The sequence below is a fragment of the Xenopus laevis genome, chromosome 6S, assembly GCF_017654675.1.
Source record: "Xenopus laevis strain J_2021 chromosome 6S, Xenopus_laevis_v10.1, whole genome shotgun sequence".
In the NCBI taxonomy this organism is placed as follows: Eukaryota; Metazoa; Chordata; class Amphibia; order Anura; family Pipidae; genus Xenopus; species Xenopus laevis.
In genome coordinates this window covers 47,229,516-47,246,934 of record NC_054382.1, presented here as the reverse complement: position 1 = coordinate 47,246,934, position 17,419 = coordinate 47,229,516, and the positions used below count along the sequence as shown (strand labels likewise).

The following is a 17,419-nucleotide window of genomic DNA, read 5'->3' as shown; positions in this document are numbered from 1 at the left end:
AATTGAAGGATTATATTCAGCGAACTGCGCTCCCTTGTCTTAAGCAGACTGATATTGATGCCTTGGAGGACCCGATAACTATGACTGAATTGTTACAAACTTTGAAACATGTCAAATCAGGGAAAGCTCCGGGCCCAGATGGGCTAACTGCCCTTTTTTATAAGACGGTACAGGATGATATTTCGGATCTCTTACTCTCTGCTTTCAATAATTTTGATTCTCCTCTTAGAACCCCCATGACTATGCTGGATGCTCATATCTCTCTGATTCATAAACCTGGAAGGACCCTTTGGCATGTTCGAGTTACCGGCCTATATCACTTTTAAATGTAGATACTAAGCTCTATGCCAAGATACTCGCAGAGCGACTTCAGATTCACCTTCCATATCTTATTCACTCGGATCAGGTTGGTTTTGTTCCGGGCCGAGAAGCCAAGGACAATACTTTGAAAGTTATTACAATCATGGATATTGCGCAGCGTCAGGGGGTCCCTATATTGGCTCTGTCTACTGATGCTGAGAAAGCGTTTGACAGAGTCAATTGGACCTTCCTGCAAGAAACTTTGTCTCAAATCGGATTAGGGCCCAAGGCTAAACAACGAATTATGGCACTCTATTCGACCCCCCAAGCTAGAATCAGGGTAAATGGGACACTGTCGGACCCAGTGAAAATACACAATGGGACGCGTCAGGGATGCCCCCTGTCCCCGTTATTATACGCTTTAGTTATGGAACACTTGGCTGTAGCAATTAGAAGTAACCCAAACATTACTGGTATCGCTATAAAAGGGAAAGCACATAAATTGGCTTTGTACGCAGATGACCTGTTGACCTTTATATCCAATCCGATTGTATCTCTTCCAGTATTGATGTTAGAATTTAAGACCTATGGGGATTTTAGTAACTTTAAAATTAATATGGATAAGTCTGAGGCATTGAATGTTTCTTTACCAGCCAATATGCAACGTGTGCTGCAGTCCAACTACCCATTCCGCTGGAGGGCGACATCAATAAAATATTTGGGTGTCAATGTCTCGGCAGATCTAGATAAACTTTACCAACTTAACCATGAACCCTTGCTTACCCAAATCAAAAAAGATCTTATACATTGGAGACCTCTTCACATCTCTTGGTTTGGGCGTATGAATACAATAAAAATGAATGTCTTGCCGAGAATTCTTTATTGTTTCCAAACCATACCCATCCGACCTCCTAAATGTTTTTTTGATAGATTGCAATCTGCTTTTATTGATTTTATATGGGAGGGCAAGAAACCCAGGATCAGTAAAAATATTTTAGAACGACATAAATCGCGTGGAGGCTTAAGTCTTCCCTGTTTGAGAAAGTATTTAAGGGCTACTGTACTTAATAGGATTCTAGAGTGGTTCCACCACCATGGGACTAAACAATGGATTCAGATCGAACAATCATTAGTGGATAGACCGTTACAGGCCTTATGGTGGTTAAATCCCTTTTTGCGCCCTGATGTTAGCACACTTCCCAAAATATGTAGGGATACTCTCTTGCAAGCTGATCAATTCCTTAAAGTATCACCATCTCTTATTGCACGTAATGGTCCTCTTTCCCCTATAATAGGAAACCCTGATTTTCCTCCAGGTATGACCCGAGGCCTCTTCTTGGGGAGGAGATATAATGAGAGTCTTTATTGTTCTCAAGTTCTACAGAACCAGCAGCTTATCCCTTTGCCGACCCTATGCCCTCTAGAAGCTGACACTTTCCTTTTGCGATTAAAATATACACAGCTCCAACATTGGCTAAAGAAGCGGTTGAGTTCTTGGCCTCGCAATTTGTTATCTTCCCCTTTTGAAATGTTATGTTCTCAAGACTCACCAGTGCAGCATGCAATATCTGTGTTATACAATTTACCTGAGCCTGGATCGGATAATGTATTACCTAAATATACGGTTAAGTGGGAAAATGAGTTGCAAACACCATTTACGAGGCAGCAGTGGGAAAATAGTTTTTTGTTGACACATAAATTCTCCATTGCGTGCAAAACTCAGGAAACTAATTATAAAATATTATCCAGGTGGTACAGATGTCCGGATATTCTGCATGCAATTTACCCTACTGTTTCAAATCTTTGTTGGAGGTGCAATAGGGAGACTGGTTCTCCTACACATATTTGGTGGTCTTGCACCAGCCTACAGCCGTTTTGGGCCTCTGTATTTCATATAATGGGTAAATTAACCGGATTAGATTGGCAGCCAACACCGGCTGTGGGTTTGCTGTCTATCCTACCAGGTTCTGCTACGAAATATAAAAAATCGTTAATTGGTTTTTGCTTAGGTGCAGCTAGATCTGTTATCCCCCGCCACTGGAAATCTATTACTCCCCCGACCATAGCTGAATGGATCTGTGAAATGGGTAATATCATGCGGATGGAGGAGTTACTCAGTTATTTCCACATGACGCAAGAGGCCTTTGTAGGCACATGGTCTCCTTGGGTACTTTACCTGGAGCAAAATCGCTGAAAATAGCCACACATGGACTAGGAGCTTGCTTGATTTTATGGACTGTCTTATTTTGTGTCTACTTTGCTATGCTGTTCGTAGATGACATCTTGTTGATGGATGGGCGAGTGACCAAGTGACTTTTCCTTCTCCCTCTCCTTTTCTCTTCTTTCATTCTTTCCTTTCTCCATTTTTTCTTTTTCCTTTTGTTATTATGTTTTTTTGGTTTGATTGATGGCTTATTACAGAAGCTTATTCGTACTGACGGAAATGTGCTCTCACTGGAATTTGCTTTAGACATGCTGAACCTGATGTATGTATTGTTTCCTCATGTGTTATCATACTGCATTTCCATGTACTTATATGCTCTGCAATGATTTCTTTGCTTTTTTGAAAAATAAAGAATATACAAAAAAAACATCAATGGTGTTAAACGGATGGTTCACCTAATTCACTTTTTCGTATGTTGTAGATATTCATATTATAAGGCTATTTTCAATTATTTTTCATTTTAAATGGTTGTTATTTAGCATTCGATTCAGCAGTTCTCCAGTGTGGAATTTCAGCGGCAATCTGGTTGCTAGATCCCAGTTTACCCTAACAACCAGGCAGTGGTTTAAATGAGAGACTAGAAGATGGAAATAAAAATAATGACAACTTTGTAGTTTCACAATATTACAAGCAATATTATATAACAATATTATATTACAATATTACAAGCAATATTATTTTGGCTGCTAGGTTCAGTGACCCTCGTCTAACAGCTAGAAAGAGGTAGAAAAAGCAGACAAATAATTCAAAAGCTATAAAAAATCAGGGATCGAATACAGGATTTGGTCAGGATTCAGCCTTTTTCAGCAGGATTCAGATGAATCCAAATGCCTGCCTGTAACGAAGCTGTATACTAAAAATCATGACTTTTTGTTTTACAACATGGAAGTTAAAAAACTGTGCGCTTCACTTTTGCCCCTCATTTCCCTAATTGACATAAAGACAAAGCTGCGGTTGGCGGCGAAACGGTAGTTGAGGTTGGTGCAGCGTTCTGGTAGAAGGGGCCCCTCTCTAATGATTTGCGCTGGCATTGAAGCATGGACACTGAACTTACTCACTCACCCTAAACTGGCTCAATGGTGAAACTTTAGGAACACGGTCTGTATACTCATTTGTGTTATTTTGGATCGGACAGGACAGTGACATTTCAAGATTCCATCAGTCTTGCTGTGTATATTACGGCTACAAGAAAATCCTTTATGCAGCATTGCGATTGCTAAATCACTAAGGATGTTGTTACACTTTTATATATGGATTCCTAATACCATCTGCCATTACCTTTAACATACAGACCTCACTGCCAATCCACATTATACAAATCTCATATCCTGTCCCTGACGAACACCTTGGGACTGTGTCTTCTGGAGGAGATCCAGCACCAGTATCATTGGGATAATCTCAAATACATACAACGTTTTGGAGAGTGCCCATGTTCTATGCTTCGTTGCACATTATACCATCTATTGTTTTAACACATTGCTTAATCAGCTACGTGGCAACTAATTGATGGACATAACTAGGGGCATAGATGTATGCTTAATGATTTGAACGTTCATATTTCCCATAGACTATTTGTCTGTCTCACAAGATGTCCTTATTATTTATACTATTTGTTCCTCCTATCCGATTTATTCAAATCGGGTTGTGTGGTCAAATGATCTAAGGAGAGGGATCACTCCTCCCATGCGTTGCACCTTTGTTTTTAAATTTGCTTTTAATTGATATTTGGGGCATGGTTGTGAATAAATATTGCCTTTTTAAAATTGCTTGGATTATTTCATCTCTTACTCAGTGATAGAGTCCCGGAGGTTAAGTCCCCTTTTCAGGCCCAGATATTTATATATATATTTATTTACCTTATCAATACCATGGTCCCCAACTAAAAATGAATATAACAGTTTCTCTATAAATAGATTAAACATTCAATTTCTTATTACTTGCCAGTCAGGGATTTAATGTTTAATGTTTTGCCTTTAAAACAGCCCTGACATTTTAATATCTAATTTAATAAATGAATTAGTAAATAAGTAGCATATAGTTGTGTGCTAGCAGTTATTGGGGAAAAATCATCACTGTTGCTATGGAAACACTTCCTTAACCCTGCAGTTTTTTTCAGCTTCCTAAAGAATATTTGCAAATTTTTGAATTTTTGCTGACAAGACACATTTTAAAATATCACACGACATTTGGATTTCCAAATGTATTTTCTAAAGATTCAACATTTTTAATTATGATTCAGTCGTTAACACAGGCACATCCCTTACTTTGATATACATACTACACAAAGTAGGTGACAATGGTTAAGAGAAAATAAGGGTTGTACTGATTAGCAGGCTGTATGTGAGTTGTGTGTTATGTGTGTGTTTGGCTGTTTATGGTTATTGAATCCCTTAGCTGCTGTGAGATAAAATACCTCCCAGCATGCTTGCGCTAAAGCCAGGGTTACCAGCACACAGCAGATACATCATTAGCGGCTGTGGTCTTAATCCCCCTCCTTCTATCCATTAAAGGCAGCCTTTATAAATACCCCCACAAGGAAACAGAGGACGCTTTTGCAGAGAACATTCTTCTTCAGCTTCCTTCCCTGGGAAATGTATGCTTATATAGAAGGACATTGCTTCAGGTAACGTACTCAATGGTGACATAGAAGAATGCCAGTATCATAGTATGTGCTGTTTTCTCTCAATGAACTATTAAGCAGTCAATTTTGCTATAGTTGTATGCAGTATTAATACACTATTGTGCTATTGTTTCTCTATCAGTATTAAGGCTAGGCAAAACATTTCTTCCACATACTGATTAGAATTGTAAGTGTAAATGTGTGTTTGACATCTTGACTTTAAAAACCATTACAGTAATTTGCAAATTGTCTTGTTAAGGAGAGTGATTTGTGCATGATGATATAACTTAGCATTAATCTGAATGGTAAAACAGTAGATTGTCTGAAAAGGTTAAAAAGACCAAGCACTGTTCATCTAGAGAATGGAAATTATGGCAGAAAATCATGTGAATGTCTCTGATATAGAAGATAAAAGAAATATTGTGGAGCCAGGACCATGATAGGAATTGCTGTGCTATTGCTTTGCTTCTCTGCACACTGGGAAATAAACCTGTATCTGTTGTATACTTGTACATTGTAGTTTGCTTCTTCATTCATTTTAAAAGCAGAAAATATGTCCAGAAAGATTTCAAGGTGTAAGTTGCCAGGATAAAGGTATTTAGTATGCAGGTGGAGGCTGTTTGTGCCTCTGTGTGGGCTGATTGAGCCTCTGTAAATGCCAGGGCCTATTTTAATTCTCAGTCCGGACCTGGTTGTTACACAGGACCCCCAACAGCATCTTAAATAGTAGTGGCTAAAGGTAAATGCAACTTGCCTTCTACCCTAAATCCCACCTTTCTGGAGGCATGTGATTAGCAGAGAAATATTCCCAATGTGAAAAATTATGCCTTTGCATGATTTTAATTCAGCTTTTGCAAGCCCTGGAAATGTAATAACCTTATTAAAGGAAAAGGAAAGGCTAAAATTGAGTTAGCTTTATCAGAAATGTCTACATAAATACACTAGTAAACCCTCAAAGTAATGCTGCTCTGAGTCCTCTGTCAAAAGAAACACCACATCTCTTTCCTTCTATTGTGTACACATGGGCTTCTGTATCAGACTTCCTGTTTTCAGCATAAACCTCCAGGGCAGGGCTTGAGCATGCTCAGTTTGCTCCTCTCCCCCTCCCTCCTCCCATCCCTGCTGTAATCTGAGCTCTGAGCTGTAAATTAGTAGGGAGAGACTCAGGCAGGAAGTGATGGCACACCAAGTTTATATGGCAGCTTCTATCCGAAACAAACAGAGACAGTGTCTAAAGCTGGTAACTCAGGTATGGTAAAGCATTCTGCAGAATAAATATAGCGTTTTAGCTTGCACTATTGTGGCTAATCTGTTGACAATAAACTGTCTTGGAGCTTTCCTTCTCCTTTAAGAAAGTAAAATCACACATTTGTGCAGTGTACATCAAAAGTTTTTTTTGTGTCAAAACAATATACCATCTTTAATTGCGCCTGCACAATGCAATAAAATTATTAATTACATTATAAAATTAAAATTTTTGTTACTATTTATACAAGGCTTTTTTCCATTTACCCCCTTTATACTTCAGCAGAACTAAACCATAAAAATAAATATGGCTAAAAATGTTATATATATACTGAACGTATTGCACTGGCCCAAAGTTTCAGCATCTCAATAGCAGCCATGATCCAGGACTTCGAACTTGTCACAAGGGGTCACCATCTTGCAAAGTGTCTGTGACACTCATATGTTCAGTGGGCTCTGAGCAGCTGTTGATAAGCTATGCTTAGGTGTTGTCACAAATTCAAGCAGAAAATGAGGTTGGCCTATAATATAAGCTGATGCTATAAAGATGATTAATACATTTGGATGCTAGTTGCTCTGGTTTCTGTGCTGCAATGTAGTAATTATGTGTATTAATTACTAATCAGTCTTATATTGTGACATTTATATTCTATGCAAACTGTATATTTTGAGTCTGTCCCAAAGCTCAGTATATGACAGTGGCACAGAGCATGTGCAGTGAATCGGCAGAAAAGAAGATGAGGAGCTACTAGGGCATCTTTGGAGGCAGATCTTCCTTGCTAAAGGGCTGTGGTTGCCATGGGCTGGTACAGAAGCCCAAATCATAATGTACACCATTTCTAGCCTACTTCTTAAGTGTTCCACACAATATGCACGCACAAGCTCATGAACTATCTTGGGAAAAAAGATTTCCAGCTTAACAACTGAAGACAATTGTACCTCCTGTCTTTTGCTTAAACATGTAGAGCAATCACAGACTGGGCCATACTAAACATCAATTTGTGACTGATACATAGGCTATTGCGACCCAGTATATATTAGTATTTGTTCCTGCTGAGTTTCATGTATAATGCATAATCGAGAATTGAGCTAAACTGGTGCAGGAGTTGCTTTTGACCCCTCAGTAGATAAGTAATACTGGAAGTGTCCTATCTAAGAATAGCCTGTTTTTTGTACTAGGTTTCATCTATACAAAAATAATGGGGTGACAAAACACACGTATTACAAGTGATGATATTTTTATTTAGTGTTTTTTGTTATCAGAGTTTATTTGGTCTACAGAATTATTATATAGCCTTATTTACAAACGCAAATGCTTGATTGGATCTTGAGATTAAGCCTAAATGCCCTTTATAGATGCAGGTACAGCCTCAGACTGCTCTATTGAACTGCATGCAAATGCATTAATGCAAGGGAGCTCTGGAATAAGCACCAGCCTGGACCTACCTAAAATATCAGGATTGATTGGTTTGCCTTATGTGCATTTCCTACTTGGCCCAGGGCTGTATGATCCCTTTAATATGAAGGTTTTTCTTTTAATGCTGATATAATATACTTGGCAGAAAACAAATTTGCATAGCAAAATAGAACTGCTTATGCTACATTTAATACTCCATGTTATGTTAAAAATATTTGGTGATCTCTCCATCACTTTAAGGCTAGATGCTAAAAGGATTCTTCAGTGAGAATACTGTCTGGCTAACATTATACACCATTCAGTGTGCAATAGGTCTGGACTTGGATAAGTATGTTGTACTAATGGTGTGTAGTGATGGGCGAATTTATTCACCGCCAGCGAATAAATCCGTGAAACGTCCGCGAAAATTCGCCCGAAAAAATTCAAAAACGAGACGCCAGCGCAGTTTCGCGAATTTCGTGTGAAATTCGTGAATTCGCCCATCACTAATGTTGTGTTTACATGCATTAATAATAATGGGATACATGGATAGTAATACATTCATGGAAAAGTTAAAAATAGAGTACATTAGTTCTTCAGTTGAAAATAAATGCAAATTATAGAGAGTAACTGTAATTCCAAAGCTCTTCTATTTTTTAACTAATGGCTCAGCAGAGCTGCTTCATTATATCTCTGTTGCTAAAACAGCAAATATAGATGGAAAACCAGTGTATCTATAAGTTATAAAATGTACAATCATAGTAGATTTTTCATGACCTGACTCATAGTAGGGATATACTTCAGCAACAAATCCCCATTTTAGTCTTCAATCAACCCTTCAGTATTTACCATGGGTAGTATATACATGTTCTCGCATTATCCCTCACTTCTTCCCATTTCTTTCTGATCCTTTAATTTATCATTCTCAGCGCTTGCAAATGAATGTGTTTATTCGATTTTTGCTCCTTTCCGTTGTTATACAGAACCCCCTACTATGAGGCGCGCTCAGCGCAACTCGCCGCTGGAAGAGTGGCGCTTAAAATTGTTTTTATTTTGTGGAATCCCATGTGGGGAGAGGGGATCTGGCCCAGTTTTTTTCCCAGTGTCCTGCCGGGCCAGTCCAACACTGTCTTGGGGAGAGCATTTTAAACATTTACAGATCTTACTGTCTCAACACTGTCTCATTTTAAGATGAAACTTCCTTTCTTGTATCTAAGGATGGTGCATAGCCTCTGAAGGGAACTACTGGTGATCATAAAGTACAAACTTCTTAATATGACAAGTATTAAACACTGGTGTTCTCATTCAGTATACAACTCATTGCCTGTTGTTAGGTCCTATTTGTAAAGTTCCTAGGTGCCTTGCCTTTGTGTATTCTATCTAATATTACTGGTTTGACCCTTGCTTTGCCTGTGACTATTCTGATCCTCTCCAATCCTGACCTTTGCCTGCCTGATTACTCCGACCTCTCCGATTCTGATCGTAGCCTGCTTGTGACTACTCTGACCTCTCCAATTCGACCTTTGTCTGTCCACTGACTATTCTACATTCTCCTATCCTGATTCTGGCCTGTCTGACGGTTCTCTGCCTGTTTCTGGTGTGTTCTTCCTTCCAGTATCCTGGTGAGACGATCGTGCCAATTTGCTCATCCAGAACTGTTAGCTTTGCTCCTCTCTCAAATAAGACCTGGCGGCATCCGATTAGCCGAAGGCTCCTCCCGAGGTGAAAGGCGACGGTTAGAGGCAGAAGTGAGAGCCGAGACCAGGGAGCATAGCTTGGGTTCTGGCTATAGGGTGCTCAGTGTCGGACTGGCCCGGCGGGAAACCGGGAAAAAACCCGGTGGGCCCCGACCCTCGTGGGCCCCCGCCGGGCCAGAACCCTTCTCTAGATATTTTCAATTGCGAAAATGCGAGCTGGCGATCATGTGCGCCGAACGGCGCTATTGCGCGTGCGCGCCGAACGGCGCTGTTACGCATGCGCGCCGAGCAGCGGTGTTGCTGGGCCGACGCATTTTAGTAGGGGGGCGGGGGCCGGAGGGGGGCCCCTGGACAGCAGTCCCGGTGGGCCCCGGGCCCCCCAGTCCGACCCTGAGGGTGCTGAACGTGACAGCTAGTCTGCACTTCTGGAGCTGACTCTTGAGACAATGTAGAAGAAGCCTGCTGCTTGAGCTAACTTTTAGGGGGTTATCTAATAAACTCCAGTCAGGCTTTTTGGGGCAAAACTTTTTTAACTCTAATTTTTTGAAATTTATTAAAGCCCGATGCATCAAAAAGCCTGAATTTGAAAATCCGCCATCTCAGACCTGCCGAGGTTGTGTATAAATCAATGGCAGAGGTCCCTATCCTATTTTGACGTTTCTGTGGTCTGCGCTGGAATTAGTCCAAATATCCGACCTCTTTGAGGTTTTCAGGCTAAAATCCGATAAAACAAGTGTTTCTGGAAATGCTGGTTAATTCATGGATTTTAGTTTGGTCTGATTTTTTTTATTTAATTAATCAGAAAGATTCAGATTTTGGTAAATAACCCTCTTAATGTAATAAGCAACTTTTCAACTTTTATTAATTATTTACTTTGTATAGTTTTTGAATTATTTGCTGTTATCTTATGATTCTTTCCAGCTTTTGAATGGGGGTCACTGGCCCCATCTAAAAACAAATGCTCTGTAAGGCTGCACATGTAGAAGGTAATTCAATTCGATTGTTTCTGGTCAGACTTTGAAACCTTGATTTTGGCATATTTGTAAACCATTCAATTTTAACAACATTTCAGCTTGCACAATGTTGGACAATTACCATATTTTCAGGGTGATGGCATGTGGTACAATTTTTTGAACATCTTCATTAGAATATTCAAGCGGTTTTCGATTTATTGATTTTAAAAATCCGAGTTAGAAAATATGGCAAAACCTCTAATTCAAATTTTGATAAATTCGCTCCTTAGTCTTGGGTTTACAATAATGTATTAGTAATATTAGTATGCCCTGAAGGGCTCATTAGTCCAATGGGTTGAGTATCCCAGCTGTTTTACTATTATGGCATACGTTCTATTTTGGAAACATAACAGCTGGCAACACTGACTGTGCATTTCAATATCATTTTCTACCATGTAGTGACCAATGTCAGTTAGATCTATTAAGATTGTTATACAACATAAATCTAACTTTGCAGTTAATCTTTGTGGAAGTGCTCATCTCTGCTTGTTTATCTACAATAGCTTTGGCATAATAATGTACCAGTAGAAATAACATGTCCTTCTCCCCATGTGCTTTAGTGGGACAACTAATTCTGTGTGACATTCAAACTTTTGTCATTATTTACCTTAGGCTACTGAGGACACAATCTCTGGAATGGTATTATAATAATGTGAAAAGTCGGTTTAAGCGATTTGGAAGTGCCAAGGTCCTCAAGAATTTATACAAAAAGCATAGGCTTGAGAGCGGGGCTTGTGCAGATATTGTAGGTAAGCGGTACACTTATTTAATTGATGATAAGAAGTTAATTCTCTTGCTCTGAAAGAACACTACAAATGTACAATTTTATAAAATACATAGAGGTTTGCTCTAATGTGAAAGAATAGTTTGAACACAAAGAGCAATGTTTCATGACTTGGTTGTGAACTACAGGCAAGTAAGTGTCAATGTTGAAAGGAGCCAATATCATACAGATTCCTTGTTGTGTGTTTTTAGCAAGGCTGCCCTCTCTGTAAAGACATGTTGCATTGACTCGCCATGATCTTGGCTCCCTTCCACATTTTCATGCTTATCTATATAGCTCATGTTTTATGGATACAAAGAAACTGTTAGATACAGTAATTAAAGTTTAAATATAGTTTTTAAGACCAGCTGGTGCTTTTTCTATGCACAGGGTAAGTATAAAATGGGAAGTAAAGTTCCAGTGGTGCAGTATTTATAAATGTTTCAGGTTAGTTGTAGTTTTATACAGCTCTCACGGTTTTTATCTATATGCACTAGCTAACTCAGTATTAGTTTTATCTTTTATTTATCTGTTGGTGACATGTTTTGCACCATTTCATTCACATCTGTTCCAGTGGAGGCTACAGTCTCAACCAACACATACATGAACTTTCTAGGGTCAGTTTCATCAGAAACAAACGGAACTGTTTATCTTTAGCCTGCTGGGGGAGCCCAGGAAAGCACTAATAGAACACAAACTAAATGTAGATAGATTCTGGATCAGAACCTTACCCAGGTGCCCTGTGTAACAATGGAACAATAATAGCCACTGCACTAATATGATTTCAAGAATATGTAATTATATACACACACATTTCCATATAATACAATCATAAGATAGACATTATGCATACAATGGAACTGGAATGCAAGATACTGCAATCTACCTTAGACATAGAAGTTCACACTGTGATCCTTGCACTTTTATGTACCTCTAGCCACTGACTTATGTGGTACAGGATATCATCAAGCAATTACAGTCATCACTGTGGTAGAAATTGTATAGACAATAGTAGACTGGAGTTTCCCAATATCCTTCTGTAAAACACTTGCATTACCTATAACTAAACTGAATTTTAAATTGAATATAGAGGGTGGCTTTATTGTCCTGCACATTATATTTCTATGGTAACAGGGTAGATAGAGTCAATACTATTAACTATTGGTATTTAATTCTAGATCCAGGAGTTATTTATGAATGCTGTTAAGCCTATACCTAATAAGCTGTTATTGAAGTCTACCGGATGATTTATAGGATTAGTCAATGCACAGTAAAGGTGGTCTGACTTTGAAAGATTTTAGCATAACATGCATAGATACCAATAGTAAGGAGCCTGTACTTTCAATGAATGTATTCAAGGCTGCTCACTCTCTTTTAAAATGTATATTTTGATGGTAGCAGGCACTCTATGTATATTTATAGGTATGATCACCTATACCCATGTACCATTATAGCCATACACTAAACATGGAAGAATTAAATCCATGGAGAAAGGCTACAAAGGCTTTTTTTAATTAATTTTGAACATAATCATGAGAAAAACTTGAAAATTTTAAATTTGTGCGTTTACAAGTTCAAAAAAAATTGATAACCTTGAGTTTTGGGAATTTATAAACTAGAAACCTCATATTAAAAAAAAATAGTTTCAATTTTCCCTAGGACAACTCCTATTGACTTCTTTATCCAGAATTTTTGGGACCTGGGGTTTTCCAGAAAACTGATATTTCTGTAATTTAGATCTTCATTTCTTAAGTCTACTGAAAATCATGTAAACATTAAATAAGGCCAATAGGCTGATTTTACTTCCAATAAGGATTGATTTTATCTTAGTTTGGATCAAGCTCAAGGTACTGTTTTATTAATACAGAGAAAAAAAATTGTTGAAACATTAACGGATCCAATACCTATATTATTTCTTGGCCATATTTTTAAAGGGCCATCTAGAAACCTAATAACCAATAAATATCTATCTCCTGGTTTACTCTGTTCATTTTCCCTCCTTACTCTGCACTTCCTGAACATTTTTATTTGACCTGACATACTATTTATGTCTATCAAGTACAAGTAAAAAATGTTTTCATTGTTAGGTTGAATGCTGCTATGTGTAATATTGTTATAACACAAATAATCTATATATGTAAATGTATTCATTATTCATCTTAGAGGGGAATTTTATTGATGAAAGCATTGAAAATGAAGGGAGCATTTGTGGAAGCGACTCAACATTCTACAGACAAACAGAAGGTAATGGTTTCCTACAAGTTCTAAAAATGATTGGTTCAATACCACATACTTTACTGGTGTGAGGGATTTCAAGGCTAATGTATTAGGGTTAGAGCACAAAGACAATTTGAATCCCATCAAAAGTATTGTTGCTAAACCTTAAGAAATTTAAACTGGTGGCTTCCCAAAGAAATAACAAGGAGCGGACTGAACTTTTGCAGCTGTATCTCAAACAACTAGGCCTGGGGGCTTTAAGGTGGCAATGTCCTTGGACCCATTATATCCAACGTTAACAGACTGCATTTGACAATTTTACTAGATTTCCTTCTTAGAATCCTTACACCAAATTTATTGCAGTCTTTTTTTAAGCTATAAAAGATGTTGATAGAATGTCCATATATAGTTTTGTACAAATTGGACAATATAAGCAGTAGAATTTACTGTATACTGAGACCAATTCAGATATTCCTGATATGTGACATTGAATAATATTTCTTGCATTCCTAATATTCTAGGTTTGCTGATACCTTGATTTATATGACAAGGTGTCTCTTTTCATTCTGCAAATTATATATCATTATGAAAAACTGTTATGTCAAACATTGTAATTTTTTTAACATTGTTATGATTTGAAACATAAAAATAGGCACATTCTGCAAAGTGTCAACTAACACATCTGCTATTCTAATTACTGAATGGTAAATATCCAAACTGGATTACAATTAGTGATGGGCGAATTTATTCGCCAGGCGCAAATTCGCGGCGAATTTGCGCGATTCGCGCCGAGCGAATAAATTCGCGAAACGCCCGTGAAAATTCGCGCTAAAAATTCGCCAAAAACCAAAAACCAAAATTCGCCAAAAACGGACGCCGGCGTCGGAAAAACGGGCGCCGGCGTCAAAAACGGGCGCCGGCGTCAAAAACGAGACGCCGGCGCCGTTTCGCGAATTTTTCGCCGTTTCGCGAATTTCGAGCGAAATTCGCAAATTTTTCGGCGAAGCGAAACGGCGCAAATTCGCCCATCACTAATTACAATTCATTCAGAATATATCATTATAACTACACAATACGATACCTTGTAACTGCAGTGAAATGGCTGGAAATTACCATGTGTGTATGGATAGGATGCAAGAAGATATACAGAAATGTGTATCTGAATAACAAAACAGACAAGTGGGTAATATTAGAAAAATGGAATAAAAGTCATAAACAGAAAAATAATAAGAATTCTCATTTTGCAATGTAATATTTTTGTGAGACAGTTATTGCATTTCAAATGTTAATTTGTTAATTGAACTACGAATAAGAATAAAAATTTGCTTAGTAGTAGGGATGCACCGAATCCACTATTTTGGATTTGGCCGAACCCCCGAATCCTTCACGAAGGATTCGGCCGAATACCGAACCGAATCCTAATTTGCATATGCAAATTAGGGGTGGGAAAGGGAAAACATTGTTTACTTCCTTGTTTTGTGACAAAAAGTCACGCGATTTCCCTCCCTTCGGATTCGGTTCTGTCGGGTAGAAGGATTTGGCCGAATCTGAATCCTGCTGAAAAAGGCAGAATTCTGGCCGAATCCCGAACCGAATCCTGGATTTGGTGCATCCCTACTTAGTAGTAGTGTTCTTCCTTAGATAGCTATTGCATTGTGAATATCAATTGTGCATAGTGCACTTTTAAGGGGCTCTTGATGGCAAGGTCTTTTGGAGCAAAAGTAACTGTTTCAGTTTTATTACATACGCTGCACACTGGTGCAAAGATAAAATTCCAATGGGGGAATGTAATGTTTTGTTAACACAAAAAAGTTCACAAACACCTTAGCAACTAAGATTTTCATTGTTTGTGTCCGTTATAACCAATTTGAGATATCAACGACTTCCTCGCAAAGTTTGCTTTTGTGAACATGTGCCGTCTGTGTACAATGGTGTCCGCAGAAGGGCGCCCCACCCTGACTTCTCCATTTAATTCCAAGAAATTGTATGTGAATTTCATTTCCCAACAACACAGAGGGGCACATTTACTATGGGTCGAATATCGAGTGTTAATTAACCCTCGATATTTGAGCATCGAAGTTAAATCCTTCGACTTCAAGAATTCAAATTCTTAAAGGCTTTTAACTATTCCCTAGTCGAATTTCACTAAAATAAACTTGAAGATTCGAAATTCAAATTTGAAATTCGAATTTTTAACTTCAACCCTTGATAAATCTAAACCTAACCTTTGCTTAGCAATAACAAGCAATGCTATATTCGTCAGCGAATGATTTTACACTGCGAGCAGTGCTAAACATTTGCAAAAACAGCATTTTAAATAACGTTTGAGATTTTAATTACATTATCCCCCTACAATGTTTTTTCCACTGCCAGATGTGGTTTGTAAAAGCTAAATAAAGTTTGCAGAAAGAAAAAAATGTTAGGGTGAGGGAATAAAAGTTTGCATTGCAAATATTTCTTCCATTAGCCACTTTTACTGTATTACATTCCCCCTTAAATCTGTCTGGTTGCAATAACCTATAGTAACCAATCAGAAGGTTACTGCATCTGGGCAAAGATTGCATCTGGGCAAATAGTTTCTTGTCATGGCAGAAATGAGGGTACAACATACTGTATGCAACATCTAAGACTAAGAACAAGTTACAGGGGCACTGGATGTCTATTATTTCACCTACAGAATCAGTGATACTTTTACCTTTGGTTTTTTCATGGCACTGCTTGACATTAATATCTCTGTATCATATAAGAGGCTTTATTTTGGCATTTAATTAAATGGGATGTCAACCAAAAGATACAATTTTGCCTACAAGAAATATCATTCTAAGCAACATATCAATATACAGAATATTCATTACACATTTTTACAGGTTTTAAGGTTATTTGTAAATATAATTGCTATACAGTAGATAGCAGTATGTGTCCCTTATCTATTATCTATCCCAGTGGCTTTGATTTTAAAACAAATTAAAGAAGCAGTCAGTCCATGGTTTTGTATGTCTACCTGTAAAATAATAACAGGTAAATAAGAAATGTAGAGTAAACAACTTCCAACAAACCATTAGACTATGACAACTATAAGGGATAATATATGAGCACTTACCACTGAACATTTCTCAAGCTAAAGAGGATAGATATACAGTATGTTAGTTGTCAACCCCATAATTGCTGCTTGGCCTTCTTAGCCATGTTATGCAGGAAAGGTAGTTGTATCCATATGTTGGAACATAATCTGGGCATTTTTAAGGAGAGACTGTGTTATCCTGCCAACTCAGTACTTAACTGTAAATATAGCATAAGCCCTTATGATTGTTATGACTATAGGAGGTAACTTAAAGGCTTGCTCATGCATGGAGTTTGCTTGTTATTATAGAGGTGCCTTGTGTATAGTATTAGAATTCATTGTTGTGATTCTCTGTAAAAATCCATTTATCCTTTGTAAGCCATTCTATAAACAAATCATTGTGTGACAATATTATATGATAGGTAAATATTGACCTCTGTTATATGTGCTATATGTTTTCATTTAGGCCACAGTATGATGGACACTCTCTCGGTGGCCTTGCGTGTTGCTGAAGAAGCTGTAGAAGAAGCCATTGACAAAGCTGACTCATACAGAGACAACTTGGTAAGGTTAAATTGTTTTATTTGATCATTTATACAAAATAAATAATAAAAGAACTGCATAATTATAGCACTGAGATTTATATATAGAAAGTAAGGCAAAATACTCTTGATGGTTCTGATAATTGCTGTTAATGTTCTTTTTTTATTCATCAAATAAGTTACATAATGGCCCTTGGTATGTTGTACAGGCATTCAACAAAAATACATGTTTATCTATATACACATGCATCAACTTTATTCAGCCGGCTGTGCCCATCTGTCCCTCCTCGCAGAGAATCATACCAATGATCTGTGGCCAACTTACCCTTGCACCATCTGTG

The 17,419-nt window shown here is 37.9% G+C and overlaps 1 protein-coding gene across 2 annotated transcripts in view; it reads left to right on the top strand.

The window, feature by feature from the left end:
• Positions 1-17,419, top strand: part of myrip.S (myosin VIIA and Rab interacting protein S homeolog) — a 212,934-nt gene that overhangs the window by 117,355 nt on the left and 78,160 nt on the right. For both annotated transcript variants that reach the window (XM_041567558.1, XM_041567557.1), the window contains exons 4-6: positions 11,108-11,244; positions 13,422-13,502; positions 17,003-17,100. In XM_041567558.1, the coding sequence (XP_041423492.1) occupies positions 11,108-11,244; positions 13,422-13,502; positions 17,003-17,100 (316 nt within the window). The remainder of the gene's footprint in view (positions 1-11,107; positions 11,245-13,421; positions 13,503-17,002; positions 17,101-17,419) is intronic.